Source organism: Schistocerca cancellata, chromosome 5 (genome assembly GCF_023864275.1).
Source record: "Schistocerca cancellata isolate TAMUIC-IGC-003103 chromosome 5, iqSchCanc2.1, whole genome shotgun sequence".
NCBI lineage: Eukaryota > Metazoa > Arthropoda > Insecta > Orthoptera > Acrididae > Schistocerca > Schistocerca cancellata.
In genome coordinates, this window is record NC_064630.1 from 488301303 (window position 1) to 488325078 (window position 23776).

General features: G+C 46.2%; 1 protein-coding gene across 1 annotated transcript in view; it reads left to right on the plus strand.

Moving 5' to 3' along the window:
- The window catches only part of LOC126188618 (opioid-binding protein/cell adhesion molecule homolog), a 342397-nt gene that overhangs the window by 238742 nt on the left and 79879 nt on the right, over positions 1-23776 (plus strand). Inside the window, exon 4 of the mRNA XM_049930219.1 lies at positions 18027-18185. Within this exon, the coding sequence (XP_049786176.1) occupies positions 18027-18185 (159 nt within the window). The remainder of the gene's footprint in view (positions 1-18026; positions 18186-23776) is intronic.

Below are 23776 nucleotides of genomic sequence, written 5' to 3' on the forward strand. Positions count from 1 at the left end.
CAAGTGCTTTCAGCCAAATGCATGAAATTGTCTCCTCTAACTTTCCGGAAGCTACTTCTGTAAGTTGACGAAACTCGAGGAAGTCGACTTGCTGGGAGTTTTTCCACGTCAAACAACTTGCAGAAGTAGCTTTTGCAAACGACTTGGTGGAAGTTTACTTGCTAGTGGACATATGACAAAGAATTCTACTACAATCACTGTGCTTACGCTGTGATTCATGGCTGCGAATGATGCATTCACTGCTCGGCCCATTCAGATATACTAAAAAACGGGCAACTTCATTCACGGTGTGTTCTTCGGCACAACCAGATAAGCTCGTTCCTGCCATTCTGTCTGGTCTCGTAGACCCATCCTTCTGCCTTTATTCTTGATTGCTACGTAACACTGCCGTGACTTACGGCAAGGGTGGAGCGTCTCATGACAATACAACCAGGAAAGCGGTCAAAATGCTGTTTTAAGGGAGCTGGGGGGGGGGGGGGGCATATCATTTGACTGGTGAGCGTATCTTAACAGAATCTGGCATATATATTCACTATATAAGTGAGGTTGAAACCTTCCTTCTCCTTCTCGGTTGTCTTCTGGCGGCATCTGTAACGGTGGGCGAAGAATCTCTCGCGACCACGGCAAGAATCCACTCTCTGTTGAGCCGTCCCCTCACAGGACATGAAAACGCAAGTGAAAATCTGGAAATCCAGGTTCCAGTATTCTGTAGAGCGTGAAACGAAGATTTCTGTCTCATGGAGAGTAACGTGGCCAGTGAGATGCCGCATCGTTTCACGTCAGAAACAGAACACAGGAGCCATCATATTATATAACCATTAAACATTGTGTTCGATGCATTTTCTATCTCATAGAAGACGTGGTGCGAATATAAGCTGTTTCAAAGCATCAGAAAATTGCGAATCTTCCGAAAACGCGTAGTTTTAGCTACGGTTTCTTTTAATTTTAATAAAATGGTTCAAATTGCTCTAAGCAAACATCTGAGGTCTTCAGCCCCCTAGACACAGAACTACTTAAACCTAACTAACCTAGGGACATCACACACATCCATGCCCGCGGCAGGATTCGAGCCTGCGACCGTAGCAGCAGTGCGGTTCCGGACTGAAGCGGCGAGAACTGCTCGCCCACAGCGGCCGGCTTTCATAAAATTGCAGGGAACTACATAACTGGTAGGTAATGGCTCCCTGCAGTTGATGATTTTTAGTGTTACGTGCTACGAATGTACTCCTTCTCAATGCTACAACACAGTGATGATCTATTGTAAGCGCATCTTCTTGGTACAGTTTGCATATTACACATCAAATAATGACATATGTGTATATTGTCTCATACATGTACCTGGGTTTATGGACTGGCTTATGTTTGTATCTTGAAATTAAGTATCTGTTTCAATTATGGTGAGCAACTTCGAAAAAAAATGCAATTGAGTTAACGAATGATTCCTACTACTACGTCTCTCAGATCATTTTTCATCGTTTTGTTGTGTTCTTCTAACAGCAATTCGCTCTTCAAGCCATAGACGAGACCAGAATCTTCTTTGGGACTTCCTCCGCCCTCCTTCTACAGTCGTTAACACAGTTGACGCAGCTGCTTCCCTCGCGACCGTTTTCGTAAAGAAACTGTGTCTCTGAGAGCAAATATAATGCCGACATAGGCCGCTGGAGAGCGCTGAAAGCGCGAATCACGTTAGACGGCACGTCCTGTGTGTCGACGGCTCTGTATGTCGTGAGCCCAGATGTCCCGTCACGTCCACGTCAACGGCTTTAATGCCGAGCGGCACGCAGGCAAATCATGTGACGTATTGCTTCGTAGACATGTTCGGAAACTTTCAATGGCGTATCTGGATTACTTTTCTGCGCTGTTACAGACACACAGTGTGCCTAAATAAGAGGCACTAGCCTCAGGTTGACCTCAGAGAAAACGGTAAATTTGTGAATACTTCAATACCTCTAACCGACGTCATGTAGCGATCTAACTGCTTTCAAAATAATGTCAGATCCGACCACTGAACTGAAATAAACACATCACTAACAATTATTACACCACCTACTGCAGACTACCAGGCGCTTGCATGGATAATCTCCATATAACAAAACAGAAACACCCTTCAGTGGCAATAAAGGAAAAAGAATCACAAAAACAAGACACTCATATTTTGCCGGAAACAAATGGAATTTACCAGACTGGATTCCTTATTACACTTAAGTGCCAAAGGGACTGGTATAGGCTTGCGTATTCAAATACAGAGATCTCTAAACGGACAGAATACGGCGCTGCGGTCGGCAACGCCTATACAAGCTGACAAGTATCAGGCAAAGTTGTTAGACGGGTTACTGCTGTTACAATGGCTTGTTATCAAGAGTTAAATAAGTTTCAACGTGGTACTGTAGTTTCCGCACGAGCGATGGGACACAGCGTCAAATGGTTCAAATGGCTCTAAGCACTATGGGACTTAACATCTGAGGTCATCAGTCCCCTAGACTTAGAACTACTTAAACCTAACTAACCTAAGGACATCACACACACCCATGCCCGAGGCAGGATTCGAACCTGCGACCGTAGCAGCCGCGTGGTTCCGGACTGATGCGCATAGAACCGCACCACAACACCGGCCGGCGACACAGCATCGCCGAGGTAGCGATGAAGTGGGGATTTTCCCATACGATAATTTCACGAGTGAAGCATAAATATCAGGAATTCGGTAAAATATCGGTACCGCCAGAAAAACATCCTGCAAGAACTCGACCAACGACGATTGAAGAGAATCATGCAACGTGAAAGAGATGCTACCCCTCTGAAAATTGTGTCCATATCGATGCTGGGCCAGAAACAAGTGTCAGCGTTCGAACCATTCAACGAAACAATATAGATGTTGGCTTTCGGAGCCGAAGGCCCGCTCGTGTACCCTTTGAAGACTGCACGACAGAAGTCATTATGACTCGCCTAGAACATTGGAAATTCTTGGTAAGGTCTTATGGGACCAAACTGCTGAGGTCATCGGTCCCTAAGCCCACACACAACTTAATCTAACTTAAACTAACTTAACGCTATTGACATACGCCTACGCCCAAGGGAGGACTTGAACCTCCTACGTGTGCAGCTACACGGGCAGTGACAAGGCGCCTCAGACCTCGCGGCTACCCCGCGCGGCTCCTCGCCTGGGATCATCCACACTCACGTTGGACTGTTGATGACTAGAAAGATGTTGTCTGGTCACACGTGTCTCGTTTCAAATTGTATCGAGCGGATAGGCGTGTACGGGTATGGAGACAATCTTTTTCTTTTTCTTTTTTTTTTTTTTTTTTTGTCATCAGTCTACTGACCGGTTTGATGCGGCCTGCCACGAATTCCTTTCCTGTGCTAACCTCTTCATCTCAGAGTAGCACTTGCAACCTAGGTCCTCATTTATTTGCTTGACGTATTCCAATCTCTGTCTTCCTCTACAGTTTTTGCCCTCTACAGCTCCCTCTAGTACCATGGAAGTCATTCCCTCATGTCTTAGCAGATGTCCTATCGTCCTGCCCCTTCTCCTTATCAGTGTTTTCCACATATTCCTTTCCTCTCCGATTCAGCGTGGAACCTCCTCATTCCTTACCTTATCAGTCCACCTAATTTTCAACATTCGTCTATAGCACCACATCTCAAATGCTTCGATTCTCTTCTGTTCTGGTTTTCCCACAGTCCATGTTTCACTACCATACAATGCTGTACTCGACGTACATACTAGAAATTTCATCCTCAATTTAAGGCCGGTATTTGATATTAGTAGACTTCTCTTGGCCAGAAATGCCTTTTTTTCCATAGCGAGTCTGCTTTTGATGTCCTCTTTGCTCCGTCCGTCATTGGTTATTTTACTGCCTAGGTTGCAGAATTCCTTAACTTCATTGACTTCGTGACCATCAGTCCTGATGTTAAGTTTCTCGCTGTTCTCATTTCTACTACTTCTCATTACCTTCGTCTTTCTCCGATTTACTCTCAAACCATACTGTGTACTCATTAGATTGTTCATCCCGTTCAGCAGATCATTTAATTCTTCTTCACTTTCAATCAGGATAGTAATGTCATCAGCGAATAGTATCATTGATATCTTTTCACCTTGTATTTTAATTCCACTCCTGAACCTTTCTTTTATTTCCATCATTGCTTCCTCGATGTACAGATTGAAGAGTAGGGGCGAAAGGCTACAGCCTTGTCTTACACCCTTCTTAATACGAGCACTTCGTTCTTGATCGTCCACTCTTATTATTCCCTCTTGGTTGTTGTACATATTGTATATGACCCGTCTCTCCCTATAGCTTACCCCTACTTATTTCAGTATCTCGAACAGCTTGCACCATTTTATATTGTCGAACGCTTTTTCCAGGTCGACAAATCCTATGAAAGTGTCTTGATTTTTTTTAGCCTTGCTTCCATTATTAGCCGTAACGTCAGAATTGCCTCTCTCGTTCCTTTACTTTTCCTAAAGCCAAACTGATCGTCACCTAGCGCATTCTCAATTTTCTTTTCCATTCTTCTGTATATTATTCTTGTAAGCAGCTTCGATGCATGAGCTGTTAAGCTGATTATGCGATAATTCTCGCACTTGTCAGCTCTTGCCGTCTTCGGAATTGTGTGGATGATGCTTTTCCGAAAGTCAGATGGTATATCGCCAGGCTCATATATTCTACACACTAACGTTAATAGTCGTTTTGTTGCCACTTCCCCCAATTATTTTAGGAATTCTGATGGAATTTTATCTATCCCTTCTGCCTTACTTGACCGTAAGTCCTCCAAAGCTCTTTTAAATTCCGGTTCTAATTCTGGATCCCCTATCTCTTCTAAATCGACTCCTGTTTCTTCTTCTATCACATCAGACAAATCTTCACCCTCATAGAGGCTTTCAATGTATTCTTTCCACCTATCTGCTCTCTTCTCTGCATTTAACAGTGGAATTCCCGTTGCACTCTTAATGTTACCACCGTTGCTTTTAATGTCACTAAAGGTTGTTTTGACTTTCCTGTATACTGAGTCTGTCCTTCCAACAATCATATCTTTTTCGATGTCTTCACATTTTTCCTGCAGCCATTTCGTCTTAGCTTCCCTGCACCTCCTATTTATTTCATTCCTCAGCGACTTGTATTTTTGTGTTCCTGATTTTCCCGGAACATGTTTGTACTTCCTCCGTTCATCAATCAACTGAAGTATTTCTTCTGTCACCCATGGTTTCTTCGCAGCTACCTTCTTTGTACCTATGTTTTCCTTCCCAACTTCTGTGATGGCCCTTTTTAGTGATGTCCATTCCTCTTCAACTGTACTGCCTACTGCGCTATTCCTTATTGCTGTATCTATAGCGTTAGAGAACTTCAAACGTATCTCGTCATTCCTAAGCACTTCCGTATCCCACTTCTTTGCGTATTGATTCTTCCTGACTAATGTCTTGAACTTCAGCCTACTCTTCATCACTACTATATTGTGATCTGAGTCTATATCTGCTCCTGGGTACGCCTTACAATCCAGTATCTGATTTCGGAATCTCTGTCTGACCTTGATGTAATCTAATTGAAATCTTCCCGTATCTCCCGGCCTTTTCCAAGTATACCTTCTTCTCTTGTGATTCTTGAACAGGGTATTCGCTATTACTAGCTGAAACTTGTTACAGAACTCAATTAGTCTTTCTCCTCCTTCATTCCTTGTCCCAAACCCATATTCTCCTGTAACCTTTTCTTTTACTCCTTCCCCTACAACTGCATTCCAGTCGCCCATGACTATTATATTTTCGTCCCCCTTTACATACCGCATTACCCTTTCAATATCCTCATACACTTTCTCTATCTGTTCATCTTCAGCTTGCGACGTCGGCATGTATACCTGAACTATCGTTGTCGGTGTTGGTCTGCTGTCGATTCTGATTAGAACAACCGGGTCACTGAACTGTTCACAGTAACACACCCTCTACCCTACCATCCTATTCATAACGAATCCTACACCTGTTACCCCATTTTCTGCTGCTGTTGATATTACCCGATACTCATCTGACCAGAAATCCTTGTCTTCCTTCCACTTCACTTCACTGACCCCTGCTATATATAGATTGAGCCTTTGCATTTCCCTTTTCAGATTTTCTAGTTTCCCTACCACGTTCAAGCTTCTGACATTCCACGCCCCGACTCGTAGAACGTTATCCTTTCGTTGATTATTCAATCTTTTTCTCATGGTAACCTCCCCCTTGGCAGTCCCCTCCCGGAGATCCGAATGGGGGACTATTCCGGAATCTTCTGCCAATGGAGAGATCATCATGACACTTCTTCAAATACAGGCCACATGTTATGTGGATACACGTTACATGTCTTTAATGCAGTGGTTTCCATTGCCTTCTGCATCCTCATGTCGTTGATCATTGCAGATTCTTCCGCCTTTAGGGGCAATTTCCCACCCATAGGACAAGAGAGTGCCCTGAACCTCTATCCACTCCTCCGCCCTCTTTGACAAGGCCGTTGGCGGAATGAGGCTGATTTCTTATGCCGGAAGTCTTCGGCCGCCAATGCTGATTATTTATCAGTATTTAGGCAGTGGCGGGGATCTAACCCGGGACCGAAGACGTTTTCATTATGAATCAAAGACGCTACCCCTAGACTACGGGTGCGAGACAACATAATGAACCCATAGACCCTGCATGTCAGCAGGGGAATGTTGAAGCTGGTGGAGGCTCTGTAATGGGTAAGGGGCGTCTGCAGTTGGAGTGATATAGGACCCTTCATACGTATAGATTTGACTGGCAGGTTTACATATAAGGAAGCATCCTCTCTGATGATCTGCAGCCATTCATGTCCGTTGTGCATTCCGACAGACTTGGAAAATTTCAGCGGGACAATACGAAACCGCGAACGTCCATAATTACTACAGAGGGGCTCTAGGAATATTCTTCTGAGTTTAAACACTTCCTCTGGCCACCAAATTCCCCAGACATGAACATTATTGAGCATATCTTGCAAAGTGCTATTCGGAAGATATCTCCACTCCCTCGTACTCTTACGGATGTATGGACAGCTCTGCAGCATTCATGGTGTCAATTCCCTACAGAACTACTTCAAACACTAGTCGAGTCCATAATACGGCGTGTTGCGGCACTTCTGCGTGCTCGCTGGGGCCCTACACGATATTAGGCAGGTTTACCAGTTTCTCTATCTCTTCAGTGTATAATCAAGAATGAACACAACAAACAGTCGCGTATCACGTGTATTATTTTGCATATTGAGCTGGATTTCTGCTACAAAAAACCATCATCGATGCGTTTACTAGTGACTTTAGATTCAGATAGGAAGTATACACATGATAAAGTTGTCATAAACTGCCCATAGTTCAATTCATACCTCTCTGTGACTGTGAACTGAGATATGGACTGTTTATGGACGTTTTAGCTATGCTTCCTTTGTCTATAGAACCTGCTACTAAACGCGCTGATGGTGGCTATACGTAGCTGAAGTCTAGCTAGATTTGCAATAAAATACAGACTGATACAAATCTGTTTGCTGTGTTAATCCCTGATTATAAACGGAATCTATTTGCTTCTATCAAGTATCGGCTGGTCTGTTTACTTCAGTGAAACACCTACGTCTAGCTAGCTCCTTTCTGCACGGTCTGACGTATTGGTTTTCCCTTCCAAGTGCGTGACCGATCAATCCATTGGCGAAATACAAAAAAAAAAAAAAAAAAAAAAAAAAATGTTCAAATGGCCAAGCACTATGGGACTGAACATCTGAGGTCATCAGTCTCCCAGACCTAAAACTACTTAAACCTAACAATCTAAGGACAACACATACATCCATGCCCAAGGCAGGATTCGAACCTGCGACTGTAGCAGCAGCGCAGTTCCGGAGTGAAGCGCCTAGAACCGCCCAGCCAAAGCGGCCGGCTGCGAAGTACAACTAAAACACTAGAAACTTCAAATCGACATCCACGCCTGCGCACAGGAACGCACTTTCGACACCTCTAAACATCCCATACTGCTAGAATTATTTCGGTTGGTGACGAACGACAATTATCTTCCTACGTCTCAAATACAGTACGAAAGCACCATCTTCACCCCAGGTGTTACAGACTTCTGTATCCGACGAGCGATGTTATGCGCTCCCGAAACGCTCCAAGAAGTTATTTAACGTTTAGCTATTCCATCCAGTAAGAATCAGGAGCAGAGTATAGCCGCTTTCACAGGCTATTTTCTGCTCCAGCTGTTGGAGCTTTCAGCAAAATGGTATTTGCCGGCAGGGTTGGCACAACTTTTACAAATTTCTCTGCAGTGCACTTCGCAGAATCACACACATTTCAGCCATACGTACAGCCTCCAGTCACAGCTCATTTAGGAGTGTTGTGATGGCAGTCGCCCAGCCGGCACGTTCTCCAAAGGTTGCCGGATAACTCCTAGTGACAGCATAAAGTAAACACATTTATTAAAGTCACAGTGCCTATAGTTTAATTTATGTGAGAAGTCGGAATGTGAATTACAGAAGGCCATTAATTATCACGTAGATGCCAAGTCCAACCACCATAGCTAAATCATAAATTTTCTACACAGTAAAACCTAAGAGACTTGAATGATCACTTAGATGCAAAATCACGAAATTATTTGATGATGATGAGAGCGTGATGGTCGATCGGTAGAGCGTGATGGTCGATCGATAGCTTCCTGAAGGACCATAGCTTGGCTAAAGTAGAGCCTGCCGGGGTGACCGAGCGGTTCTAGGCAGTACAGTCTGGAACCGCGCGACCGCTACGGTCGCAGATTCGAATCCTGCCTCGGGCATGGATGTGTGTGATGTCCTTAGGTTAGTTAGGTTTCAGTAGTTCTAGGTTCTAGGGGACTGATGACCTTAGAAGTTAAGTCCCATAGTGCTCAGAGCCATTTGAACCATAGCTTGGCTGCTTGCAGAATGCGGAGGTAACCAGCTAAAATTTTGTTGTAACCCGTGCTGTTACGTAACTAGCAGTTGTGCTGTTTCTATTTTCTCCGTTGATTTTTTAAAAATTATTGCACCATACCAAACCTGAAGGGACTTATGGCCATCGCAGGGTGAGACAGTACTTTCCTATGTTGTCTATGTTTTCGATGTACACGGGCTGTAATTGGGATAAGTGCAGATTTTTGATATGCAGTACCTTAATATGTACACAAATCAGTGTGTGGGTTGTTTTTTCCTTGCGTCCAACAGTCTTGCCACAAACACATCACAAACCTTACGACCTGATGTTTTCTGCGTGTTTGTAATTGCACATTTACGCCTGTCAGTATGGAGTAGCCGTTTTGTGTCCAGCATCTACGCTCCAACACCTGACCTGCTGCCCACGGGAAAATAAGCACTAATGGCTTGCTTGTACCATACATATGCAGAGGTACTACACAACCTAAAAATACACAGCTATAAATGTTAGTCAGTAACTGATGTAAATACTGATGTAATATTGATCAGTACACAGTCCTCAGCCACCAACAGAAACACCTGCCACCCGTTTCTCTTGACAGGACATCAACAACTGTTTTCAGCATTAAAGATAAAATCCTCTGTAGTAGTAACAATTATTTATTTCTAAAATGATAAGCACATGTACGTCCCATCTTCAGGTTCATATTGAAATGTGAGTGCACGACCTCTATCATGTATCCTTTATGGATTTTTAATACGCACGTGAAAATATTACATACGTTCCGAAATCGGGTTATCCTTCCGTTTTTGGAAATAAATATTTTTTACAACTGCAGCATTTTTTATCATTGATGAGAAATATCAGCACTTATACGCCTTTACAACTTGTATTCCTAGAACTTGGTAGAACTTGCTTGGAGCTTGTCGATATCATTCTTTCAGTCACTTTTGTCGGCCTGCAAGGTACGGAACTGCTGCCTTGGAACTGTGCGACCTACTAAATAGTGGCTGAGCTGAAGTTACATGTCTCCTTACGGACACTTGATTGGCTTAAGGAAAAGTGCGGCGACTTCGGCGCCGCCTGAGACATCGGCACCACCAGTGTTTTCCGTAACCAAACTTATAACATCCGATTTTAGTGTTCATGTCTGCGAGCAGGGAACCAGGCGACCTTATCTGTCTTACTAGAGGGCATGCGCTCCAGGATACAGCTAGGAGATTAACGGAAAGATCAGTGCAACACCTATAGGCTGGAGAACACCAACTTCGCCCAGATAATGGCTCTTAATACCTCAATAGCCATCTGAAGAGTACAAAGGCGTTGCCGAGAAATGTTTTATTTTTTTAAGGTCTTATGGGACCAAACTACTGAGCTAATTGGTCCATAAGCTTACATACTCCTTAATCTAACTTCAGCTAACGGCAACACACACACCCATGCCCGAGGGAGGACTCGAACCTCCGATGGGGGGAGCCACGCGAACCGTGGCAATACGCCCTAGACCGCGCGGCTATACAGCGCGGCGAGAAATATTTTACAAGCTTCCAGCATATCTTTATCTTTTCAATCTTATGACTGGTTTGATGCGACCCGCCACGAATTCCTCTCTCCATCTCGGAGTAGCACTTGCAACCTATGTCCTGAATTACACTCCTGGAAATTGAAATAAGAACACCGTGAATTCATTGTCCCAGGAAGGGGAAACTTTATTGACACATTCCTGGGGTCAGATACATCACATGATCACACTGACAGAACCACAGGCACATAGTCACAGGCAACAGAGCATGCACAATGTCGGCACCAGTACAGTGTATATCCACCTTTCGCAGAAATGCAGGCTGCTATTCTCCCATGGAGACGATCGTAGAGATGCTGGATGTAGTCCTGTGGAACGGCTTGCCATGCCATTTCCACCTGGCGCCTCAGTTGGACCAGCGTTCGTGCTGGACGTGCAGACCGCGTGAGACGACGCTTCATCCAGTCCCAAACATGCTCAATGGGGGACAGATCCGGAGATCTTTCTGGCCAGGGTAGTTGACTTACACCTTCTAGAGTACGTTTGATGGCACGGGATACATGCGGACGTGCAGTGTCCTGTTGGAACAGCAAGTTCCCTTTCCTGTCTACGAATGGTAGAACGATGGGTTCGATGACGGTTTGGATGTACCGTGCACTATTCAGTGTCCCCTCGACGATCACCAGTGGTGTACGGCCAGTGTAGGAGATCGATCCCCACACCATGATGCCGGGTGTTGGCCCTGTGTGCCTCGGTCGTATGCAGTCCTGATTGTGGCGCTCACCTGCACGGCGCCAAACACGCATACGACCATCATTGGCACCAAGGCAGAAGCGACTCTCATCGCTGAAGACGACACGTCTCCATTCGTCCCTCCATTCACGCCTGTCGCGACACCACTGGAGGCGGGCTGCACGATGTTGGGGCGTGAGCGGAAGACGGCCTAACGGTGTGCGGGACCGTAGCCCACCTTCGTGGAGACGGTTGCGAATGGTCCTCGCCGATACCCCAGGAGCAACAGTGTCCCTAATTTGCTGGGAAGTGGCGGTGCGGTCCCCTACGGCACTGCGTAGGATCCTACGGTCTTGGCGTGCATCCGTGCGTCGCTGCGGTCCGGTCCCAGGTCGACGGGCACGTGCACCTTCCGCCGACCACTGGCGACAACATCGATGTACTGTGGAGACCTCACGCCCCACGTGTTGAGCAATTCGGCGGTACGTCCACCCGGCCTCCCGCATGCCCACTATACGCCCTCGCTCAAAGTCCGTCAACTGCACATACGGTTCACGTCCACGCTGTCGCGGCATGCTACCAGTGTTAAAGACTGCGATGGAGCTCCGTATGCCACGGCAAACTGGCTGACACTGACGGCGGCGGTGCACAAATGCTGCGCAGCTAGCGCCATTCGACGGCCAACACCGCGGTTCCTGGTGTGTCCGCTGTGCCGTGCGTGTGATCATTGCTTGTACAGCCCTCTCGCAGTGTCCGGAGCAAGTATGGTGGGTCTGACACACCGGTGTCAATGTGTTCTTTTTTCCATTTCCAGGAGTGTATTTGTTGAAAGTATTCCAATCTCTGTTTCTTCTACAGTATTTACCCTCTACAGCTCCCTCTACGACCATAGAAGTCATTCCCTCAACTCTTAACAGATGTTCAATCATCCTGCCCCTCCTCCTTGTCAGTGTTTTCCACATATTCTTTTTGTCTCCGATTCTGCGCAGAACCTCCTCACTCATTATCTTATCAGTATACCTAATTTTCAACATTCTTCTGCAGCACCATATTTCAAATGCTTCGATTCTCCTCTGTTTTCCCACGGCTCATGTTCTCTCCCTCAGCAAAGTGTTTGGGAGTAATAATAGATGAAAATCTAAATTGGACAGACCACGTAACTGCAGTGTGCAAAAAAGCATCAGCATTCCTTCATGTCCTACAAAAATATAAAAAACTCTTCCCTTTCGATCTGAAAAAGAAATTAGTACAAACGCTTATACACCCAATCATTGACTACAGCGATATTACCTACAAGGCCTCTATAAGGAAAATTCGCGACGTCTGGAACTGGTCATAAATGCCTGCGTCTGATATACAGGGCTATTACAAATGATTTAAGCGATTTAATAAATTCACTGTAGCTCCATTCATTGACATATGGTCACGACACACTACAGATACGTAGAAAAACTCATGAAGTTTTGTTCGGCTGAAGCCGCACTTCAGGTTTCTGCCGCCAGAGCGCTCGAGAGTGCAGTGAGACAAAATGGCGACAGGAGCCGAGAAAGCGTATGTCGTGCTTGAAATGCACTCACATCAGTCAGTCATAACAGTGCAAAACGACACTTCAGGACGAAGTTCAACAAAGATCCACCAACTGCTAACTCCATTCGGCGATGGTATGCGCAGTTTAAAGCTTCTGGATGCCTCTGTAAGGGGAAATCAACGGGTCGGCCTGCAGTGAGCGAAGAAACTGTTGAACACGTGTATCTGGACATGCTGGAAAATTGGCTCATGCCACAACTGGAGACCGACAGCGCCGACTTCATCTTTCAACAGGATGGTGCTCCACCGCACTTCCATCATGATGTTCCGCATTTCTTAAACAGGAGATTTGAAAACTGATGGATCGGTCGTGGTGTAGATCATGATCAGCAATTCATGTCATGGCCTCCACGCCCTCCCGACTTAACCCCATGCGATTTCTTTCTGTGGGGTTATGTGAAAGATTCAGTGTTTAAACCTCCTCTACCAAGAAACGTGCCAGAACTGCGAGCTCGCATCAATGATGCTTTCGAACTCATTGATGGGGACATGCTGCGCCGAGTGTCGGAGGAACTTGATTATCGGCTTGATGTCTGCCGAATCACTAAAGGGGCACATATCGAACATTTGTGAATGCCCAAAAAAACTGTTTGAGTTTTTGTATGTGTGTGCAAAGCATTGTGAAAATATCTCAAATAATAAAGTTATTGTAGAGCTGTGAAATCGCTTCAATCATTTGTAATAACCCTGTATCTGTGACGTTCGACTTTTTGATCACATTTCACCAGCATATGCAAAATTGTCCAGGCTGCGTGCAGACAAACGCAAAGATTTCCATACACTCTGTCTAATCTACTGCCTTATAAGTGTATACTGTCCGTCATATCTCTCCTCGTGCTTAACGCTTATGTCGGAACAACATGACAGAAACACACGTTCCCATCATAATAAAATCCTCTCTGTTCCACTGCATCGCTCGGTCACCTTCTCCAAGTCCTTTATAGTAGCGGGAACCCGACTCTGGAAGAACCTCCCTCGTTATGTTAGAGAACTTAAAAACATGTTCGGCTTCAAAAAACAGTCAATGACGTATCTACTTAAGCAACAGTGATGCCTTCCTCTGTACATGAATGCACTTCACCTCATTACTTCCCTCTTTCCCCCTCCTTGAATCTCCCTTCCCCAAAACTGGCTATACTAGTAAACATCTACTTTACACACCAAGATATTAATGTACATCTGCACAAATCTTCATTACTATTGCCGTTTTTTACCATATTTATCATTATTATTTGATTTTTTTACTGTTATTATTACTGCTTTTATCATCATTTGTATGTATAGCATCTGTTGTAAAATACTGCCAGCATTTACTTTATTAGGTCTTAGTCACCACTCTTTATTCATATTGTCACTAGAGTAATCTAATTTCTTATTTAAACTATTGTCATGATGTAACTCTGATGTGTGAAATGCTGCTTGTGTGAAACACTGGTCCGATGTAAGAGAGGGCATGATGGCCCTAATCTGATCAGGTTAAATAAATAAATAAATAAAATGCTGTTTTCCAAACGTACTTTCTGAGAAACTTCATCCTCAAGCTAAGGCGTATGTTTGGCCAGAAGTGATATTCTTTCCATTGGTAGTCTGCTTTTGATGTCCTCCTTCCTCCGTCCACCATTGGTTATGCTTCCTGGGTTGTAGAATTCCTTAACTTCATCTACTACGCAAGCAACAATCGTGATTTTAAGTTTCTCGCTGTTCTCATTTATGATACTTCTTATTACTTTCGTCTTTCTTCGATTTGCTCTTAATACGTATTCTGTACTCATCAGACTCATCAAAAGATGATGTAATTCTTCTTCAGTTTCTGTCAGGATAGAAATGTCATCAGCGAGTCTTGCCAGTATAATCCTTTCACCTTGAATTTTAATTCGACTCAAGAGCCTTTATTTTATTTCCATCATTGCTTCTTCGCTGTAGAGATTGAACAGTAGGGGCGAAAGACTACTTCCCTGACTTACACCCTTTTTAATCCGAGCACCTCGTTCTTGGTCGTCCACTCTTATTATTCCCTCTTGGCTCTTGCACATGTTGTATAATACCTCTCTTTTCCTATAGCGTATCCGTATTTTTCTAATAATTTCGAAGATCTTGCACCATTTCACATTGTTTACCGCATTTTATAGGTCGACAAATTCTATAAATGTGTCTAGATTTTTGTTGTGTACATAGTTCCGCGTAGTCAGCGCGTACATACCTTTTCCTACTAGAGCGCGCCCCGCTAAGCACAACAGCGCAGGCGCAGCGCTCGTCCGTCTCCGCACTACGAGATGTCGCTGCGCCATAGAGACGGACCAAATTCTGTTTCGCCGATCCCCGTATTAATATGTAACGCAGGCAATGAGATTGCTGCTAAAGTAGAAACTTCTCCCCTCGTGGATCACACTCGCGCAGTGATACATGAACGCGCGAGGTATTATGACGAGTGTACAGACCTCCGATTGGTCAGTCTGCATTAGTCTGTACCAGTCTGCATTTGTCTGCAACAGTCTGTACGAGTTCCACATTTGTCTGTACCAGTCTATAGTCAAGTTTCAGTCTGCGCCCAATAAGATTTCCATATTCCTGTACATAGCCATGAAGATAAATATATAGACACTTTTGTCAAGTATTAGAGTTATATGTGAGAATAAGATTAACACACCAATACCAAAGGAACTTCAGATTGTCAATTGTAAATAGCATCCAGAACCAAGTTAAGTAATTTTTATGCTTGTTATTATTTTAATAAATGTGTGTGAAAATTAATCAAGTTCTGTTTAATGTTGGTCACCGTCAATCTGCTACTCTAAGCGTGCAAGTGGCATTTCTACCGTCTGACCTAACGGCAGAAGATAAACACGCCACGATAAGACCACGAGACATATTGTTGACACTTGCCTACTTCGTTAGAGCGACAAGTCAAATAATCTGATTAGATTAGATTAGATTAGATTAGTACTTGTTCCATATATCATAAGTACGACATTTCGTATTGATGTGGAACGTGTCAGGTTAATAAAAGGTGTCTATACAAGATATTACATTAGACAAAATATTACATGACACTCAATTTTTTTTGTGGAGGTTGGGAAATTATCCACTTACTATATCCAAAAATTCATCTAATGAGTAGAAGGAGTTGCCATTAAGAAATTCTTTTAATTTCCTTTTAAATGTTATATGGCTAGCTGTCAGAGTTTTGATGCTATTAGGTAAGTGACCAAAGACTTTTGTGGCAGCATAATTTACCCCCTTCTGAGCCAAAGTTAGATTTAACCTTGAGTAGTGAAGATCATCCTTTCTCCTAGTGTTGTAGCCATGTACACTGATATTACTTTTGAATTCGTTCGGATTGTTAATAACAATTTTCATAAGTGAATGTATATATTGTGAGGCAACAGTGAAGATTTCTAGCTCTTTAAATAAATGTCTGCAGGATGAGCTTGGATGAGCTCCAGCAATTATTCTGATTGCACGCTTTTCTGCAATGAACACTCTTTTACTCAATGATGAGTTACCTCAGAATATGATCCCATACGAAAGCACAGAATGAAAATAGGCGTGGTAAGCTAATTTACTCAGATGTATATCGCCAAAATTTGCAATGACCCTAATAGCATAAGTAGGGGCATGAAAGGGAAGCAGTGGTTGGGAAGGGAGTGAGACAGGGTTGTAGCCTCTCCCAGATGTTATTCAATCTGTATATTGAGCAAGCAGTAAACGAAACAAAAGAAAAGTTCGGAGTAGGTATTAAAATCCATGGTGAAGAAATAAAAACTTTGAGGTTCGCAGATGACATTGTAATTCTTTCAGAGACAGCAAAGGAGTTGGAAGAGCAGTTGAACGGAATGTATAGTGTCTTGAAATTAGGATATAAGATGAACATCAACAAAAGCAAAACGAGGATAATGGAATGTAGTCGAATTAAGTCGGGTGATGTTGAGGGTATTAGATTAGGAAATGAGACACTTAAGGTAGTAAATGGGTTTTGCTATTTGGGGAGCAAAATAACTGATGATGGTCGAAGTAGAGAGGATATAAAATGTAGACTGGCAATGGGAAGGAAAGCGTTTCTGAAGAAGAGAAATTTGTTAACATCGAGTATAGATTTAAGTGTCAGGAAGTCGTTTCTGAAAGTATTTGTATGGAGTGTAGCCATGTATGGAAGTGAAATATGGACGGTAAATAGTTTAGACAAGAAGAGAATAGAAGCTTTCGAAATGTGGTGCTACAGACGAATGCTGAAGATTAGATGGGTAGATCACATAACTAATGAGGAGGTGTTGAATAGGATTGGGGAGAAGAGAAGCTTGTGGCACAACTTGACCAGAAGAAGGGATCGGTTGGTAGGACATGTTCAAAAAAAAAAATGGTTCAAATGGCTCTGAGCACTATGGGACTCAACATCTTAGGTCATAAGTCCCCTAGAACGTAGAACTACTTAAACCTAACTAACCTAAGGACATCACACACACCCATGCCCGAGGCAGGATTCGAACCTGCGACCGTAGCAGTCCCGCGGTTCCGGACTGCAGCGCCAGAACCGCTAGACCACCGCGGCCGGCGTAGGACATGTTCTGAGGCATCAAGGGATCACCAATTTAGTATTGAGGGCAGCGTGGAGGGTAAAAATTGTAGAGGGAGACCAAGAGATGAATACACCAAGCAGATTCAGAAGGATGTAGGTTGCATTAGGTACTGGGATATGAAGAAGCTTGCACAGGATAGAGTAGCATGGAGAGCAGCATCAAACCAGTCTCAGGACTGAAGACCACAACAACAGCTGAACTCAAACGTTTCAGCAGATCCTCAGTGTGTTTTTTCCAGTTCAACCCCTCATCAATGCATACACCTAGAAATTTTGAATACTCTACCTTAGCTACCGATTTCTGATCGAAGTCTATATTTATCAATGGTGTGATTCCCTTTACTGTGTGGAACTGTATATACTGTGCTTTGTTAAAGTTTAATGAGAGCCCATTTGCAGAGAACCACTTAATGATTTCTGAAAAACATCGTTTACAATTTCACCAGTTAATTCTTGTCTGTCGGGTGTGATAGCTATACTTGTGTCATCTGAAAAAGGTACCAGATTTGCATGGTGTGTGTACTGAAGGTCTTACAGTACGCACACCACGATTTTTCTTTAGTGTTGCTTCCACTATCAACCGCAACGTCAGGATTGCCTCTCCGGTGCTCTTACCTTTCCTAAAGCCAAAGTGATCGCCATCTAACACATTCTCAGTTTACAGTGTTAAAGTGGCATTATTAGAGGTAGCGCATGGAGAGTGTGCGGTTGTTGCAGTGCCGCCCGACATCCTGGACCAGCCGACGAGCACGGACCTGGTGGTGCGCGAGGGCGACAACGTGACGCTGCGGTGCGCCGCCACCGGCTCGCCGCAGCCCACCATCACGTGGCGGCGCGAGGGCGGCGAGCCCATCCCCGCGCCCGACGGCGGACAAGGTAGCCAGCCAGCCGGCAGCCGCTAATTGTCTGTCTGAGGCGCCGCCGCCCGGCCGTGAACGCGCATGCGCCGCCCGCGCCTCACGGCGAGTGCGTCCTTTAGTGATTATCCCTGCCGGCGCCACTCGGCTGCGGCGCCGCGTTAATGAGGTGTTCGCAACGAAATGGGCAGCGTCCGCAAGCTGCCTCTCAAATGGGAACGTCTGTGTAGGCACCGTGATGCCCTCCTGCGCCGCTCTGCGGAGACGGGTACTCAACTTCTCTGCATACGCGGGTGCAGTGTGACCATTCCCGACAAATACGAGCAGCGGCGCTGTTAACAAGGCGACTCCGCCGGCACTGTGGCCTAGTACACTCATGAGCAGAAAATAGCGGAACACCTTGAACGAATAGAGATAGGACGTTCATATTTAGAGGACTTGTAATTGAGTTCCGCAGAAATGATTAGCATTTGAAACAAGTCGGCCCGTGGGCAACAAAACCTTCCAGTATAATGTGCATGCGGCTCTCGTTGTCGCTATAAACGTTAGGTAATGGGCCAGTGTGACTTGAGCAGACCTTGCAGGATGTCTCGCGGACTTATGAGGGAATCATACCGTCAAATCAGTGAGTTTGAAATAGGGCGCATTACCGGCATGAGAGAATGTGATGCATACTGTTGTGACTTGGCAAGACAGCCAAACCACTATGATTGGTAGCCGAAGGGCACGCGTTAAAGCTCACGCAGGCTGGAACAGGACAATGTAATTAATATAGCCAATAAGGTACGTTGCTGCTGGAATACTTAACTTTAATCCATAATTGGTGTACATCGGTCTGACGGTACAGGCATCACAAGATAAATAGCAAATGATAATGGCGCCTTGCTAGGTCGTAGCAAATGACGTAGCTAAAGGCTATGCTAACTATCGTCTCGGCAGATGAGAGCGTGATTTGTCAGTGAACCATCTCTAGCAAAGTCGGCTGTACAACTGGGGCGAGTGCTAGGAAGTGTCTCTAGACCTGCCATTTGGCGGCGCTCGGTCTGCAATCACTGACAGTGGCGACACGCGGGTCCGACGTATACTAACGGACCGCGGCCGATTTAAAGGCTACCACCTACCAAGTGTGGTGTCTGGCGATGACACCACACATACATCTGGGAAATTTATAACTAAATCTGAGGGGGGTGCGATGGGGAGGTTCCCTTGTTAGCATAAGTTACTCTAAGAAGTGTGTAAGACTAGGGACCGATGACCTCAGCAGTTTGGTCCCTTAGAAATTCACACACATTTGAACACTTTGAACGACGTGATGGGTCAGGTAACACCATCTAGACCACCCCCGAGGAGACTCATACCTGGTCCGAATGACACTGTGGGACAGATCTGCGTCCCCCTCGGCGCTGCGCAACAGTCATAATAATGTCGTGTGACTAGGGCCTCCCGTCGGGTAGACCGTTCGCCTGGTACAAGTCTTTCGATTTGACGCCGCTTCGGCGACTTGCGCGTCGATGGGGATGAATGATGATGATTAGGACAACACAACACCCAGTCGCTGAGCGGAGAAAATCTCCGACCCAGCCGGGAATCGAACCCGAGTCCTTAGGATTGACAGTCTGTCGCGCTGACCACTTTCTTTTTTTTTTTTTTTTACTCGTTGGGCCGAGTTGGGGACGCACATAACTAAAACCATGCTAATAGTTGTAGAAAAAGGCATAAAGAAAGAGAGCAAAGTGCGGGGCGAAGGAAACCATGAAACAAAACTGAAGGGTGGAATCCTTACCACCATTAACCAGTGCTACATCTTGCACTGGATGGGAAAACAAAAACTGCGAAGACCTTTTCGCACCGGGGACAAAAAGAGGAAATGGGGCAAATACTGCTACAGAGTGTGAGGGTTCACAACGAACCTCTCCATCTGCTGTATCATCCAGGTATGACTTCTCGTAATGATGAAAGTAGATCCCACGTTGTACCGTGTAGTGTTCTATCATCGTCTTGTAATCTTAGCTTCTCTTACCCGTGATGTTCCAGCTACGTGGAGGGTCGTGGAACGCACTCCACAAAAATTTGGAAAAATATTGTCGATACTTTGGGTTACGGAGGATCTTGCAATGTCGTTCCTGCAAATAGTTCCAAAAGCCTAAAGTGTCCTTAGTGCCGTCTTGAAACAAATAATGCACTGCATGTCCACGAAGCCACGTCATAGCATTAGTTTTAGTGCGTGGGTAATACATCTCATCCGGGAATAGGATAGTCTTGGGGTCGATATGATTCGGCGTAACCCGAAGGAAGTATGCCGACATTTGCCTCACTAAGTGCCACACTGCCGTAGACTCGCCACAGCTAAGACGGTGTTCATCGATGTCTTGAACGCCGCAGCTCGTGCACGTGGGTGAGTCGACCATGTGGATCGCATGTAGCCTTGATCTGGTCACCTGCGTACCGTTGACAGTGATATACCACATCGCCGTGACGTCAGTGTCCAGTGTTACGTGGTGAATTGTCCTCCACACTACTCGCCAGTTGACGTTCGGGTGCTTCCTCTCCACGACGTTATCGGGTCGTCCACGTTGCAGGACCCTATAAACCACCTTTGCCGTCGCCAGGTGAGTCGCTGGTAAGGCAAGCCGAACGTAACTGAGTTCGAGGTAAAAGACACCGATGCAGAAGAGCGAGGAGGGGACGTGGTGTATCGGTACAGGCGGCAACAGGGAGGGCGGTGCTAGTTCTTCTATTAACAAACTGGTCAAACTGTCCGCACTGCGGTGCCATAGTTTGACTGATGTGCTCACAAATAGGGCGACCGCTCTGTCATGAACGTGATAAAGGCCAAGCCCTCCCCGATCCGGGGGAAGGGTGAGAGTCTCATATTTGATCTTGAAAAGCATTCCTGAACTCACGAAGGACCCAAAAGCCGCAAGTATACGGCGAGCTAACATCACCGGTATAGGTAATATCTGGGCGATGTGCGGAATGCGTCACGCTAAATGTGTGTTAACATACTGGGTCCTTCGGACGATGTCCAGGGCTCGTAGGCGGTTGTTGGCAATTCCAGTCCGAACATTTCGTAAAAGCCGTCGAAAGTTGTGAGCAGCGGTCCGTCGTATATCGTCTGTAAAATCAATGCCGAGACATTTCAAACTATCTCTGAGCTGGAAAGGGGTGACACTGTTCTCAGACAATCCGGCCCCGATGTTCATCGCCACCGATTTTGCGACGTTGATACGACTACCAGTGGCCATGCCATATTTCTCTATCCAATTCAGTGCGCTAGCGGTGTCGTTACCGTTGCGGATGACAATCACCATGTCGTCATCGTACGCTTTACATCAGAAAGTGTGGCCTCGTAACGTCATACCCGTTAGTCGTTGGCGCAGGCCGCAGAGGAGAGGTTCCATGGCCACAGCGTAAAGTAAAGTGGAGAGAGGGCAGCCTTGTATCGATCGAGAAATGGTGAGGGGCTGCGAAGGTCGGCCGTTGTCGCGCCACGGAGTAGCCGCATGACGACAGTGACGAATGGCTGTGGGTACCGCATATGTCGGAGGACCGCTTCCAAATAGTCGTGGTCCACTCGGTCGAAAGCTTGACTAAAATCGATTGCCGCCAGTGCACCCTTCAGACGACATGCCCTCGCCAGTGAGATCAAGTCACGATATTCACTGAGTGCTGTTTGAATATATTGTCGCCTCCTAATGACGTTTGATCGGGTGAGATAACATGTCGTAAGGTCTGGCGTATCCGCGCCACCAACAGTCGAGAAAAGATCTTAAAGTCGCAGTTCAATAGCGTCAACGGGCGGTAGTCCTGCAGTCGTGAGCCACCGGACGGTTTGTGAATAGGAAAAATCATCCCTTCCACAAGGGCCGCAGGGAGCGGCACGTCCGGGGATAGTAGTTCGCGACAGATGTCCGTCCATCGGGAGGCTAATAAATATTGAAAAGTCCGGTAAAATTCCAAGGGGAGGCCATCAGGACCCGGTGACTTGTTGACAGCTCCTTTTCTAATGGCATCCATCACTTCTTCTTCTGTAATTTCGTCCATCACGGCCTCTTCCATTGCCGGGGTGACGGTGCCGTAAATCGTCTGAGAGACGTCCTCCAGTGCTGTCAGATCAGGGGTCTGAGCGGAATAGAGGTGGGAATAATGATTGTAGAACGCTGTGGTTATGTCTTGTTGCGTGGTGAGGCGACGACCGTCCTCCGTGTCGATGAAGCGTATCAGCGCTCGTTGGCGTCGTTTACGTTCACGAAGGACGTGGAACATTGACGGGCGTTCGCTCGGTATCCGATCCTGCGTCCTCGAGCGGATGACTACCCCCTCTAGGTGGCGTCGCATATGAGCGAGGATCTGAGCCTTAGCACGGTGGACCGCCGTTTGTCGTTCCGGAGACGGCGCCATAGCATCGCAGTCGCGCAGGACCCGGAAGTAAAAGTCGAGTGTATGTCTTCGCCAAGTAGCGTGGTCGCAACCGTAGGTCATCAACGTTCGCCTCAGTGCCGGTTTGGCGCAGTCCAACCACCAGCGGATCGTTGTGGGATATGCACGGAGGCGATTTTCACACGAATGCCACGTATCCTCAATGGCTTGGCGGCAATCCGGGTACGGCAGGTGACCGATGTTTAATTTCCACGGGCTGCGGCTTCTCCACACTTGTTGCCGCCGCAGGGTGACTGCACAAATGTAAGCTGTGTGGTCCGAGAATGCTGCAGGCCACAGTTCTGCATCCTTTGTTCCAGCGGCGAGAGAGCGTGAGACATAAGTCCGATCGATACGACTGGAAGAGTGACTCGTGAAGTGCGTGAATCCCGGTCGATGGCCGTGAAGATGTTCCCAAGTGTCCACCATCTGCAGGTCTCGAATTAGCGTCTCGAGTTCCGGGCACGGATTATGTCGTGGGAGTTGGTCTCTGGGCGCCAGTACGCAATTGTTGTCACCTCCAAACACCAGATGGTCGTGGCGGCCTTGGAAGAGCGGGGCGACGTCTTCCGCAAAGAACCGTGAACGTTCGCGACGTTTGTCCGTCCCGGAAGGTGCGTAGATGTTGATAAGGCGGACACCCAGTACTGTGAGTGCCATTCCTCTTGCCCCAGGCAGAAACAGGATATCGTCCGCCACTATCCCTTCCCGAAGAAGTACAGCGACACCGCTGCCTGTTGGGGAAGCTGGAGAGACGCAAGCATCGTAACCGTACATGCCTGGGAAGTCGTCGACGTACACTTCCTGGAGAAGGGCTATGTCGATGGAAGCAGAGTTCAACATATCCTGAAGCAAGGATAACTTAGCGCGCGTCCGTATAGTGTTGGTGTTTATAGTTGCAACGCGATAAGATTGAGGTCTATCCATAGCATCCATGTTGGCCATCAATACCCTTGTAAGGCTGTCTCGTCACTGTAACTGATGGCGGGAAAGGATCAACATTGGTGGGGTAAAGTTCCCCCCGTGTCGTCCGACACGATGGGCAAGGAGTGTTCCTCACAGTCGTCCGCCCAGTCGCCATGAAATACCATCGGCTGTTGGTGGCTGTTAGTGGCTGCTGCGGCACTCGGCGCTGAATCCATCGGCTCTGCTGGCTGGGAATCGGCAGCGGCTGTCTGCTTGTGATCCTGT